The sequence below is a fragment of the Agelaius phoeniceus genome, chromosome 2 (assembly GCF_051311805.1).
Source record: "Agelaius phoeniceus isolate bAgePho1 chromosome 2, bAgePho1.hap1, whole genome shotgun sequence".
Classification (NCBI taxonomy): Eukaryota; Metazoa; Chordata; class Aves; order Passeriformes; family Icteridae; genus Agelaius; species Agelaius phoeniceus.
This window is the reverse complement of record NC_135266.1, coordinates 114,943,143-114,956,846: the sequence shown is the minus strand read 5'-3', so window position 1 is coordinate 114,956,846 and position 13,704 is coordinate 114,943,143. Positions and strand designations below refer to the sequence as shown.

Genomic DNA, 13,704 nt, shown 5'->3' with positions numbered 1-13,704 from the left:
AGGAAGGCTATGATATCTGGTTCCAAAACCTTCTGCCCCTGAGCTCATGGATGCCAAATATTTGTCTTCTTATCCAGAAAATGTTGCTAAATTTCAGAGGAACGTTATTTTAGTGGAATTCCTTTATTAGAGAGAAGCAAGTACAAATTTCATATTTTCTAATGCTGTGCAGCACGCTAGCTTGGATTATTAACGTTACAAAAAGTGCAAAATAAGGTTGGATTGTAATTTTGTACTCCTAAATGAAGGTCTGTCTTCTAGAGTTCTGTTTCCTACCATATATAAGTGACAAAACAATGATCTTCATCTTACAGAATACTTATTTTGTGAGTTATGTGGGAGTCTTTTGCTTTCCTCTGTTTAATAAAATATAGTTTTTTAGAGCCATTCATGCAAGTTCTTCCCTCTACCCTTTAAGTTTTACTCAAGAAGAGCAAGTTCAAAATATTGTTAAGCATCAGAGAGAAATGCTGGGTAGCAGGCAGAGCTGAGATGATCCTGAAGCACTTTTAAACAGGGAAATGCTCATAGTTCAGGAAGTTGCAAAACTCTGAACTTTCATCCACAGGCTCCAACAGATTGTCCTGTGTTGCTTTAGATGTAAAGCAGGATGGTCTTTTATGTCCATTTTCTTAACTGTAAATATGATTGCTTTCACTAGAAATAATATTAACTTAGTAATAAGCACTTTGGTGATTATCTAACATTAGTATCTGATGAAAATAGTGCATAGATGAACATGCTTATTGAGTAGAAGAAATAATTGAAGCTGAAACAAGGAATTTCATCTTTTCTTTCTCAGTCTTCCTAGTTTTGTCACCAACTCATCTTTTGGAGATGTGAGAGCCTGTCTTGTGGCAGGATGCTGAGTGTTTCTTTTGATCTTCCCTCCAGGCTGGCAAATAAGCAGGACAGAGAAGGAGCTCTGTCAGAAGCAGATGTGATCGAGTCCTTATCTCTGGAAAGGCTGGTTAATGAACACAAGTGTCTCTGTCAAATTGTAAGTAGATTTTCAGATGCTGTATTTTCTCATATCTGTGTAAAGCTTCCATTAAGGTAGGCTACATGGCATAAAACTGAAATTTAGATGTAGTATTCATTGTCCTGTGAAGAAAAAACCTAGCAAGAAGTCATTGTGGGGGAAGCCAAAACCAGAAGGCTTTTATGAAAGCTGCTTAATATTGGTCAATATTTCAGATAATATATCCAAATTAGTAGTCCCTGAAGTTTTTCTTTAGGCCTTTGTTTTAATCTCCCAGTGTCTTAGATAGGGCTTGACTTCCACAATCTTTTCCTGATGGCAATAAAAAACATTTTGAAAGATAATGAGGGTTGTGGTGTTATTAACCAAGATAAGGCAGTTCTGCAAAACCATTTAAGCTTTGGATTTTAAAATTAAAAAATAATTTTAATTCATTAGGGAGATTTGCAAAATTTATAGAGCACTACATACTGCTATTTTCTCTAATAGCTGAGTTAGAGCAGGGTATAGCTCTGTTTATTATGTCATGATTATCTGAGTGTTTTTCTTAGTGCGCTTTGCACTGTGCACGTATAGCAATCATAAAAATTAAATTTGCAAATTCATCCTTGTGTTTTTTTTTTTTTCCCAAGGAGCTTCTGTGCCAAAAATATTTTCTTGAAAAATATTCAGTAAAAAATGACCTGAAAGATACTACTGTATTCCAATACATCTCAATTGTTTAATTTCTGACATGCTGTTCTTGTTCTTTATTTATATTTTGTGTGTAATTAGGAAAGACACCAGATCACACACTCTTAAGACTGTTTCATATTCTAATGGACACCTTCTGTACCAGGCTCTTCAAAGATAAACATGGTCCCAAATTCCTTCAGTAGGAGGACCCCTGGGGTCAGTTTAAGCAGAGGCATTGTGAAACAAGATGGAAAGTTAGGCAATGACCAAAAAAACTTTTGTTTCTTCTTGTAGTTAGTTTTCCACTAGATCTTTAAATTTCACCACAAAGTATTAAAGCAAAATGAAGGAGTAATTTGACAGTGTCAGTGAGAATGACCTTCCTCTTTTTATTATTTAATGTCTGTATATTCCATTTTTTAAATTTTTCTATTTTGTAACCAAACTGCAGCAACAATAATCTTGGTGCAAACTGAGAAGAACATTGCCCCAGTGCTGGCCAGTGTTTGATCTCAGTTTTCTCAGAGAAACAAGTTGTAGACATCTTCTATACATCTCCTTCTTGAGTAGTTTCTGCTGGAGGGTATTGTAAGGTTCCGTAGTGAAAAGGACTCATATTTGAACCTTAATTTAAACATAACTGGTCAGATTTTTTTTTTTCTATTGTAAATTGTACATTCCATATCTGACTGTGGTGCCATTTAAATCCTTGTCAGATGGAGAGAGCACTGAGAGCTTTTCAGTTGGCATTGGAGAGTCTCTTTTAATCTTCATAAAAACAAATCCTGAACACCTTCAGTGTAAAATATCATCTTTACATGTCACACACAGAGCTGGATCTATTCAGTTGTTATTCAGAGAATGTTTTAAAAGACACATACAGTGTTCCAAAACAATCTGGAAAACAGTTCCCAGGAGATTTTGAGAGAACATCTTTTCCATGTTCCAAGCTTGAATCCAAAAAGCTTTTTTTGTCCCAATTAAAGCCTATTTTACTTGTCCTCCTGAAAATTTTTATTTCCTCCTGAAATGAAAAATTAAGAGGAAATTATTCTTTTCCTACTTGCATTTTCACCTTATGTTTTTGAAGGCTATTTTCCTATCTCCCTGAAGTGCTTTAATCTCAAGAGAGGCACTCTTGGTCCTTCAGTGTTTTCTTACCAGATGTGTTTTCAGAACTATTTTCTCAGTGAGGTTTGTATTTCTCTTTCAACAGATTTGCCTAGATCATGTTTCTCTCACTTGCTACTGAGAGTATAATGACAAAAAGTATTACTCCCATTGAATTGCCATGCCTGTTCTGATGTAAAAAATTGGTTTGACAGCTTTTCTGTCAAATTCACAGGAGATTTTAATTACCCCCGAGGTGCTTATGAACACGTTGAACTTTTTTTCATGAAATGAAGCAAAGCTGATTCTCTTTCATCTCAGATTTTTTCCATTTTGATTGATAAATCTAGCATGGACTATTTATAACCCATAATTCTCAGTGTTTTAGAAGCTTCACAGTCAACAGTAATTGTTCAGCTAATTTCTTGTTTCCAGTCAAGGAATGTGTTCTGAACTGCAAACTTTTCTTTCCTTTTCCATATATTTACAGGAGCCTTGCTCAGCAATCATGGGCTGTGGGAAAAAAATTGACAAATCAATCAAAAAGGGATTATTTTGGCTTCTCCATATCATAGCAAAAGATTTTGATGCCTTAAGTGAGCGCATCCAGAGAGACACTACAGAGCAGAAGGCACTTGAGGAGCAGAAGAAACTGGAACGAGCTGAGCGAGTCAGGAGGATACGGGAGCAGAGGTATTTTCCTGTGATCCCCACTCCATCCCTTCCTCCCTTCTCTGAGATATTTGGGTTATTCCTGTGCATAGATCTTCTGGGAACCAGGCTATCCAGGATTTAAAGCTTACAAGCCAAAAGTCTTGAAGTTTTTGCCTCTTCCTCCCCTTTATTTGATTTGTTGGGAATGTACTGTGAATGAGAATTGCAAGGTTAGTTGTGGCATAAATTTGGCCTTACTAATATAACTTCACAGAAGGCTGACCTAAAAAATAATTCCTGTGATTTAATCTGAAGTTACCTTCTAAAATAAAGTATTAAGTTAGAGTCTTTAACCTATATGTGAATATCAAAGACTAGATATGAAAATTTATTCAATACTATGCTTAATAAACTTCAGGATATCCAACAGGTGAGGCATGAAGGAACTAAAGATGATGCAGTGAGGGAATGCAGGATAACTGATTTATTACTCCCCTTCAAATCCCTTTCTGGTCTTCAGCAGCCTGCTGGGGTGCCTGTGAAGAGCTGATGTGAATCATTTTACTGGGGCATTCTTAAAATACTTGCTGAGCACCCCTGTCCTCTCCTCTGCCTCATATAGGCAGAGAATTTTGAATCTCAGTTACTATGAGAAGTAGCTGGGAAGTATCTTAGACTGTATTCTGGCTGTTTTGGTTTAAATAAGCAAGTAAATTACTAAAGTACATTTTAAACAGCTGCAACTTGACATGGTCTTCATATATTTTTCAAAAATTTCTAAAAAATTGGTTTGCTCCTAATCTACCACATGTCTCTGCACACACAAAACCTCCTGACCATATTGGATTTGTTGGGTTTATGCCACACTGAGAGGTGTAGTGGGGAGGCTGACATTGTTCTCTATAAAATTTATGGCTTCTTCATAATTCTTTTTTCATTCTTTCTCTTTCCCCTTCCCTTGCCCCCAAAAAACACCCCCAAAACCAAACACCAAAACTACTGAAACAACATAAACCCAACAACAATGCCAAAGGGAAAAAGAAGAAGGAAATGCACCTGAGGAGGAAGACCCTGAGCCTGGGAAATGTGGAAACCCCTTCCAGCCTATATCTGCTGTAATCTCTGAGGTAGGAGAATATGTGGAAATGTGGATCTGTTTAGAACTACCACTAACAAATGTCCGAGAGGGAATGAGAAAAAGGAAAGAGTTTTTCTAAGCCTGTCTGCACAGCACTTCTTTAATTCTTACTTTAATCTTGGCAGCCTTGTTTTCTGTGCATTGAATCAATGTTTTCATGATAAGAAAACCCGTATTGATTAGGGAACAAAAGTTTTGTAGACACAGTAAAATAAATGTAAACACATGACTGAAAACATTTCCTAATTAAACTCCTGGGATTCAGAAGTGGAAAATATTCAAGGTCTATTAGTTTCTTCTGAGGTGTTTTAGTGATGTGGTGAGTCATATCAAATCTTCCTGACTTCTTGAGTTATTCAGATTTGTGAGCATAACCTCTTTTCAGTTGAAAATAGACTCTTGAGAATTTTTTATTAATTTTGAAATATGAAAATCACGTTTATGTTAAAGGTTCCTTAACCTACATTTCTGAGTTAATATTTTTTTATTCAGTTGCCTGGAGATAACACAATCTAAAGAAACACGTAAACTTTTCCAGCAAGTAATTCAAACATTTGCTTTTTTCCAAGACAAAAGCCCCCATATCCACAGAACATGTCAAGGCAGCCTCATGCACAATAATCCATTAAGCAATAACATCAAAACCAAGAAAGTGAAGGTGCAGCTGTGAATATTGCAGAGATGGTGATTTAATGATACGGAATTGTGAAGCAGCCAGTCATTGAGGCTGTATGCCTCAATAGGTATTTATCCAAACTGGGATAGCATTTTCTGGAGACTTAGGCTCTGTGCATCTGTATTTTTTTTAACTAACACATAAAAAAATAGTTGAGGAGAAAGAAAGTAGAAGATTGGTTTTTGTTTTTGGTTTGTTTTTTTTTAATAGGGCCAAAAATAAAACAAAAAAATGGGCAATAAAGCTAAAGATCCTTTTGTTTTATAATTCCCCCTCCCTTCCTCTGGATAGGATATCGGAAATTTAATTTCTTCATCTATTTGAAAATAAATTCTATGCTAAATGTAGGATGTTTGGGGAATATTTTTATTTTTTAATAACCTTCCTGTCTTACTAGTCAGTTTACAGCATTAGAAGTCATTTAAAAAAATTCTTGTCCTTTTTGTTAGAATGAAAAACAGCTGGAAAAGGAAAAGAAGAGACAAAAGTTGGAGACTGAAAAGGCTACAATTGTCTTGAAATCCCAAGCAGAGCAGGACCACTTATCAAGTAGCAGTAGCCAAAACACAAATGATAGCAGGCTGGAAAGGTCCAACTCTACAACTGCCCAGCTTTTGCAGCATGCAGAAGAGAGTGACCAACAAGCCTCAGAATGCCTTGACTCAGGTGAACTGCTGCCTTTTAAATCATTTCATGTGATTTTTCACATGGTTCTTCCTTCTGTCCATGTTATTTGTCATGATACCACATCCCAATGTCATCTATTGGAAACACAAAAATGCAGGAGTAGGTTATATAAGTTGAATTTCTTCATGGAAATTTCTTCATAGAGTTATCATATATTTTATGCCCACAGCTTATTTTCTATAGCAAAATGTTGTGTGACTTATATTTCCCATAATTTTATGTCTAAGTTTGGACTGAAAGCTCTGATGTATTCTCCCCAACAATTGTATTATAATCTTATGTAGGATATTACCTGAATATAACTGTAGGATATGTAATGGGTTTTTCTTTTCTGTTGGATGTAGATAACAATAAGAAAAAAAGTAAAAAACCAAAATTAAAAAGGGGCCACAGAGTAGAACCTGTTAATGCAGAGGACTCTCTTCCAAAGAATCCTACACCACCAGCAGCCCTTCCACCAGGTAAGTGTAAAAACAGTAATTGATGTCTCAATTTGTAGTTGGTAATCCTTTAAAAGTCTCATTGTGCATGATGAAATGGGACTGGTTTTCATACAGAGAGGAGCTACTAAACCTTTCTTTCTAGAAAATCTTTAATGCAGTTTCCCACTTCATGATATGAACTTCCAGCAGTATTGATTTGGCCTGTTCCATGGAGAAAATTTCGTTTTCCCAAAAATAGAGCCAAAAACTTGATTACTCACTGAAGTGATTAAAAAGAACAATATTTTTAAGATTAATCAGTTTATTTTTTTAAGTATTTCATTATTCCTTACCATGGATGCAATGTAGTGCTTGGGCATTTCTAAATGCTTTGATTTCTCCCAAGGAGATGTGGGGTCTGTACAGCTCAGAATAATCCAGTGCAGTCATGGAATGCTCTGACAGTTTTTGTTTTCCTGTAGTTGGATGGGGAACTCCCAAACTTAATAGACTTGGAAAACTTGAGCCTCTTAGTGAAACACATCATCCTGGTAATTGAAAGTATTTGGAGCTTTGTACCTTTTTAAACCATTCTCCATTGTCCATTCACTTCTACATTCACTTCATTCTTTGTCTGTTTTTCATTTCTAAATTCCAGTTTTCATTGACCAAAAGCTTTCCCTTTTGCTTAGTAGAAAGCATCTTTTTGATTTTTTTCAAGTCTTATTTTTTTATTAGGAAAAAGAATGAGTTCTCTCCAATTTCCTCATAAAGTTTAAAGTGGCATGGCATATCAGAAGTTGTTAATGATGTGAAGTTACTGGCACCTAAAAATTATAAAGTGACACACTGCATTTTAAATGAAAATTTTTAACTGGAAATATCAAGGTGCAATAGGCAGTCTTGATTTTTTGCTTCAATAATGACTATTTTCTATTTTTGGAAGATTGTGGAAGACTTCTTCCTATGTTGATGTTCCATTTTTTCCTGAGTTTGAGATGATAGCCTCTTCATTTTTCTTACATTTTTATTTTTCAAGTTTTGAAAAGTGAATTTGGAGACATGTGGAACACAAGAACAAGGAACTTTTCTGCCAGAGAACCAAAAAATGCCTGAAGGGGAAATAAGATATCTAAATCCAGAATATTTATTTCTCACAAGAAGGAGTCATGTGCTTAAAATGTGATTTGTAATGTTGATCCTAAATCCATCTTGCTCTTTTTTTTAAAGGCAAATAGAGAGAAGGTGACAAGAAATGAAAGCCAGATGAAGAGGTAGGGAGGGGAAGAAAAGGAACTCAATTTTTATCTGTGCCTAATGGAGGTGTTGTATTCTGTAGGAACAGCATGGGTGGGACCAAGAGGAAAAAAGCCTGCCTAAACTAGGTGTTAATTTGTAAAATAAGTACAATTTATTTCATATTTTGGAAGCTGAAAATGGCAAATAGGTTGGTAGCGAAATTATCTCTTGACCAGAGGTGTAAGAGCAAACTTGAAGTACTCAGAATTTATAGCTGAATTCAAGGCATTGCCTACTCTTTGGGAGATTTATTCTTTTTTCCAGGAATTTTGAACCACTCACAAGATTTCATACTTGCAAATCCTAGCAAGAAAACTGCTTTCAGGAAAGCACTATTTATAAATGAGCAAAGTTCTTCACATTCATAGCCCAGCACTGTCAAACCTTTAGTTAGGTCCTGATTTCCAAAAACATCATTTATTTATTTCATTTGCTTAAAGCAGCTGTGGGGTTATAACTCTGTCAATTTGAGATCCATAAAATCAGAGCATTTTTGAGATTAGAAAGGACCCTTAAGATCCTTGAGTTCCACTGTGAACCCAGCACTGCCAAGTCCATCCTGCACTGATTTAATTTCCCACCTGGCCTTGCCCATTTTCTCTCACACAACAGTGTTTTTCAATGAATTCTTACATATTTTGCACACTGAGAACCTGCTCCTCACTGGAAACTCAGAGTTTCCCTAAAACCATTGGACCCTACCTTGGATTCTTTTTTTATAATAATCCCTAAATTGCATCTTTCTGAAAATCAACTTATGCTTTGTTGTCCCTTCAGCAGAGAAATAAATGAGTGTTGATATTTTTTTTTCATTCCCCCACCATTGCCCAAAATTCAAAGGTGGGTTTAAAAGCTTTTTCAGACATTCAAAATTTGTAATTACACACTTATATTCACTGAAGACTGCAATTTTTTCAGTCATGCTAATAATTTTGGCACAACATGAGGTGATGAGTGCCTGTTTATTGTCATTGAGGAGGATACATTTGCAAGAATGTTAAACCTCTTTCATTATAGGAGGCAAGATTCTTTGCAAGTCCTAAAGTGCTCTGCCAGACCTCAAAAAATGGATGAATAAAACCATCCAGTGGAGACATTTTCATTGACCTTTGAATCATTTGTTGCAGTTTTCTTGCTGCTGTAATTAGTGCTATTGAAATCAAAATATTTATGACAATGACATAAATGTGTTCTCATTTTGCTGACTAAATGTACAGATAATTAAAACCCCAGTCCTAGAGACAGCTTCACATATTCTTGAAGTAGTGTAGTCCAGTTTTCCTTTTGTTACTCTTAGCTCAGGAATGCAATTCTAACAGAAGTTATTGCATCTGTAGGACAAGTGGAATATATTCTTCTTGGAAAATGATGATTTATTAAAGCTGAATTTTGTGTTGGCAGGCCATCAAGGCTTTCTTGGGGAAGAGGTGGTCTGTATAAACAGAATTGAGATTTGAATGCTTCAAAAAGCTGCTTTTTTTTTTTCTTCATTTCTACCTCTTTCCTCTTACCATCTTCCATATTTTTTTTGTTTGTGAAGTGCTTTGCATGTTCCAGTCTGCATGGTTTTTTACTTTATATCCATTACGAATGCTTGAGAACACTTGTTACTCTCTTCTGATGTACTTATTAGCTTTGTCTTGTACAATTTTACCACTTTAAATTCCTTTATTGATTAAAGGAAATGCTGCAATTTTATCTAAAAATTCTGAAATAGTTCTTTTAGAAAGTTTTTTTAGCTTGGAAGATATATGCCATGCATTAATGGTTCCAAAATTTTGGATTCTGCTCAGTATTATTGTCATTTAAAACTATGTTGTAGTGCAGTCTTGAATACAGCAACATACAAAGTTCAGTGTTTCATTTTTTCAGTGTTATTGTACACTTTGAATTTCTCCTTTTCCATTTTTAGGGATGTTTACAGATCCCCTTTGGGCTTGATCTTGCAAATGCTGATGCATGTATAACAAAACGTAATTAAACCTTCGTTTGGCCAATCCATCTCTAGATATTAATTAGCACTAGGTTTGAAAGTTTGCTTGGAGGAATTAGCTCTAAACTCATAGAATAACCTGGCTTTCATTAAGGAAGTAATTTGGTAAACATTCTTTGAGCCAGAAAGGGGATAGGTGACAGATTGATGTGTTTTTCTGCTCTGGAATTTCTTCCACAGATTTCTATGGAAAGCCTCTGCCCCCGCTGACTCTACGCCAAAGACCCAACAGTGATACCCATGATGTCATTGCTTAACTGGAGCACAAAGAGAATTTTAAAAAAGCATAAATTAAAAATCCTATCTTTTTTTTATCCCTTGAAGGAAATTTTTTTTATGTGACATTTTATCAGCATGTGACAACTAAACACGGAGTTCATCCTGTCGTGCTTAATGGTCAGACTTTATCATTTACTTTTCACATCACCAGCTCTTCTTCAGGATTTATGTGGTTTACTTGTGAAAAGACATGGCTGTAAGCCTGAAGAAAAACACCTTCAAGATCCCATAGTACTGGATTGTACATTCCCACCGAGACCGTTCTCCAGGTGCTGTGCAGGTGTTGGTATTTTTTCAGGGAATAAATTATTCTAAAGCATTTTGTAAGATTCCTGTATGATAGGGTGAATATAGAAAGGTTAAACAAATATTGAATATATTTTTCTACCTTTTTATAAAACGAGTTGAAAGTTTGAATGGAGCTGTGTACCTACTACCAATGAAATGATACCTAGGGAGCATTATAAAGCTGATAGTCAAGTGCATAAAAGTAAAATGTGTTTGACTCTTAGTTCTTTTACAGTACCTGTAATTTTTCTTAGGTATTACACTACATATTTAATATTTCTGACAATCTGAAGCAGAGGGTACGATAAAAAAATGAAAATAAATATATTTTATACAAAATAATGCTATTTGAACTATCTGGAAGTTTTCTTACCTGATGTTTTCTTTGTTTTGTTAACTGAGTTTGACATAGGTAATAAATTCTGTGGAAAAAAATAGAGTGAATACTGTATTGTCTAATACAACAAACAGGAAAATTCACATAGTGGGAAATTTGCACTAATTAAATCATCAATTTTGATAGGAAACTGAATCAACCAGTATGCAGATGACCACCTCCCTCAGGTTTTAATCTCAATAATACTAAAATATCATCTTGCAAACTGAAGAAACCCTAGGTTTTTAAGGATTTCTTTAACACTTCCATGTAATGTGTTGAAAATCACATACCAGTTATACCTAAACAAGAAGGGTTGCAATTTGTTATATTCCTGTTTAAATGTTTTTACTGTTACATTGGAGACAACCAGTGGTGTATTTGTAAAGGTTCATTGTTCTGCCACTTAATGACAGACAGGATGAAGGCCCCATCCAGGGGATTTTCTGGAGAAGCAGTATTTGATAATTTTATGTTATGGTCTGTCATCAATAATGTGGTTTTACTAAAGGAGTTTAGATGTTGAAACAATGTGGTGTATTACATGTTCAGCACTTTGAAATCCTTGCCACGCCCCCCTTGCAGCAAGGAGTTGAACAAACATCTGCCATATTAAAATGAAATAATTAAGATTTTTAAATAGTAAGGTGGAATCAGTTTTAAGGATACTAAGTTTGGAATAGGTGGAGAGGTTTATTCCTCTATGTTTGCTAGTTTAGAGAAAGGAGGAAACAATTTCGATGTGACTACCAGCATGAGAATACTTTTGTTGTATTCTAATACTGGAACATGATTCAGTTGAATTATTCTCAGGATTTGGTCATTTTCCCTTCAGACAACACAATACTATGTGGAGGGGAGGTTGCACAAAAACATACATGTGCAATCTCCACTTGACTAACACTAGCTCTGTTACCACTTAAGTTTTTGGCTTAAAGGTCCTACTTTTGCAGACTTACTTTTTTACAGCCTCACTTTCTAGGAATGTATTACACTTTTGTTTTCCCTCTTTCCTACAATAAATCATGGAAGTTTTTATTAAAAATAAAGCTAAATACTGCTGTGGTAACAAATTTGAGAAACTAAAATGTTGATGCTTATATATGAACTGTGTGTTCTGTGTGTTGTGTGTGTGGACACATGTATCATTTTTGATTTTTGCTTTTAAAATAAATTTTACCAGTATGTGACCAATGTACTCAAAAATATTTTATAAGTTTTTGTTTATTAATATGCTTTGTAATTATTTACTATGCTGGGGTTTTTTTTTCAGTAATTTATACTGCTATGACTTTTTATTTGCTCAAGATGACATTTATGTATAGAATAAAACTAATGTAAAGCCTCAACATGTTTTCTGTGTTTACAGTTTTGTGGAAGTAAGTCTAGCCTATAAATATTTAAGGGCTACAAGTCTCACATTCCTAGAATTCATGAAATAGAGTCCTAATAGATGGAATCTTTGCATATTTTTGCAGGAGAAGTGTGATCAAATTTAGAATATACTGATAGATTGGCAATGAGTTGAGTGTATATGTATACCTATAAAGAGCTTTGATAGTGCACTTTAAATAAAAGTTGTGCAGCTAAATTGAGAGCACAAATTAGATTTTGCCAGACTTTTTGTCATCCATATAATCACTTTAGAAATATATCAGTGCATGCACTAAGAGTATTTGTATTTAAATACAGGACTGTTAAGAACACAGAAATTCACTATTTAAGCAGAACATTTTGTGTTATCTGTATCTAGCATCTTGAATACATTTTAGACGAAATATTTTAGAGGCAAGTTATATTCTAAGAAGGAATAGTAATGTTCATTAACTGAATTAATGTGAGAGACTCAGTGCTTCAAAATAAGTTGTTCAGTTGTCTTCCCTTTTAGTTACATCCTAGAATCCGGAGGAAGACCTTAATTATAGATTTTGAGGTTTTTAAATCAAAATTATTAAAAGTATACATATTTGGTATCCATTAGGTCTCTGGTGTGAGATTGGAAAGGACTGATGGACCGTTACAAGGTAAACATTGATTTTTTTTTTTTCCTTCAAATAAGATTCAAGCAGTATTTTTTTCAGTAATATATTCCAGTATTTTAGTGGGAGGTTTACTACTGTAACATCAGGATGCTTGCCCAATAACATTGCCATCATGTTAGCTTCTTGGCTTCTAGGATTCATTCAATTTGAAATACTTCACTATTTTGAATAGAACATACCCACCAGCATTTCATTTGTAAATGGAATAAGTAATAGAGCCTGTTGTAAGTGTAATTTGAGGTAAGTTTATCTGCAGTAGCACATGAGAGTGACACAAGATGCATTATTGCTGTTTGCAGTTTGGCTGTGATGTGGTGGTGCTGATGAACTGGAGTCCTTTCTTTGGTGGAAGTCTAGTGTCAGACACATGGCACTATCTGTCATATAGTGGAAGATAGCCATAGATTGAGGGGAAGGTGACTCATTCAGCAGACCTTTTTGTTATACTGTTACAGTAATTCAATTCTTGTGTACATTTTCTGGTATGGTACTGGCCTTGGTAGAATTACAACCACAGAGAACTACTTTTTATACCACTTTTGTTCTGTGTCTATGTGTAAAACTCACTTATCAAAAAGCCTTTCAGGTTTCCTTCATGTTTGATATTAAGAGGTCTCTGTTTTGCCTCCAGGACCTTGGTTACAACCCTGATAGAAGCATTTTAAATCAGCTTTCAAGCTAATCTGCATGAGGTGAGCAAAACCGCTTAGTCTTCATTAGCTGGTGCCTGAAACTCAAATATTTATCCATACAGCAACACTCCTGCCTTTACCTTTGCACCCCTTTCTAGTCTGGATTTCAGAGGCTGGGTTCAGCCTGCAGAAGCTTTAATTAAAACCACTCTTAAACAAGTTTGCTGCTTCCACACGGCTTGATCTTAGCAAGAGAGTTGGCAAATGGGCACAAAAGGGTTTGTGGGGATTTGTTTTATTTTGCTAGGACGCTGATTGCAGGATGCCCTTCCTTGGAGGAGCAGTTTGCAGGTCTCAGTTCTGTCCAGATGAAGGGATCGGATGAGAGCAGCCTCTGATTTTAGTGCTGCTAAACCAGGGACAGCTGAACTGGGGTACAGTGGTCCTTCTG

The 13,704-nt window shown here is 35.3% G+C and overlaps 1 protein-coding gene across 5 annotated transcripts in view; it reads left to right on the top strand.

Moving 5' to 3' along the window:
• ARL13B (ARF like GTPase 13B) overlaps positions 1 to 11,928 on the top strand; it is a 33,518-nt gene extending 21,590 nt beyond the window's left edge. For 2 of the 5 annotated variants that reach the window (XM_054654756.2, XM_077174597.1), the window contains 7 exons: positions 895 to 1,000; positions 3,258 to 3,460; positions 4,455 to 4,548; positions 5,685 to 5,901; positions 6,267 to 6,383; positions 6,827 to 6,895; positions 9,817 to 11,928. In XM_054654756.2, the coding sequence (XP_054510731.2) occupies positions 895 to 1,000; positions 3,258 to 3,460; positions 4,455 to 4,548; positions 5,685 to 5,901; positions 6,267 to 6,383; positions 6,827 to 6,895; positions 9,817 to 9,893 (883 nt within the window). In that variant the 3' untranslated portion in view covers positions 9,894 to 11,928. Of the gene's footprint in view, positions 1 to 894; positions 1,001 to 3,257; positions 3,461 to 4,454; positions 4,549 to 5,684; positions 5,902 to 6,266; positions 6,384 to 6,826; positions 6,896 to 7,574; positions 7,619 to 9,816 lie in introns of all 5 variants that reach the window. The other 3 variants (XM_077174596.1, XM_054654758.2, XM_054654757.2) reach the window with 3 other exon arrangements.
• The last annotated feature ends 1,776 nt before the right edge of the window (positions 11,929 to 13,704 follow it).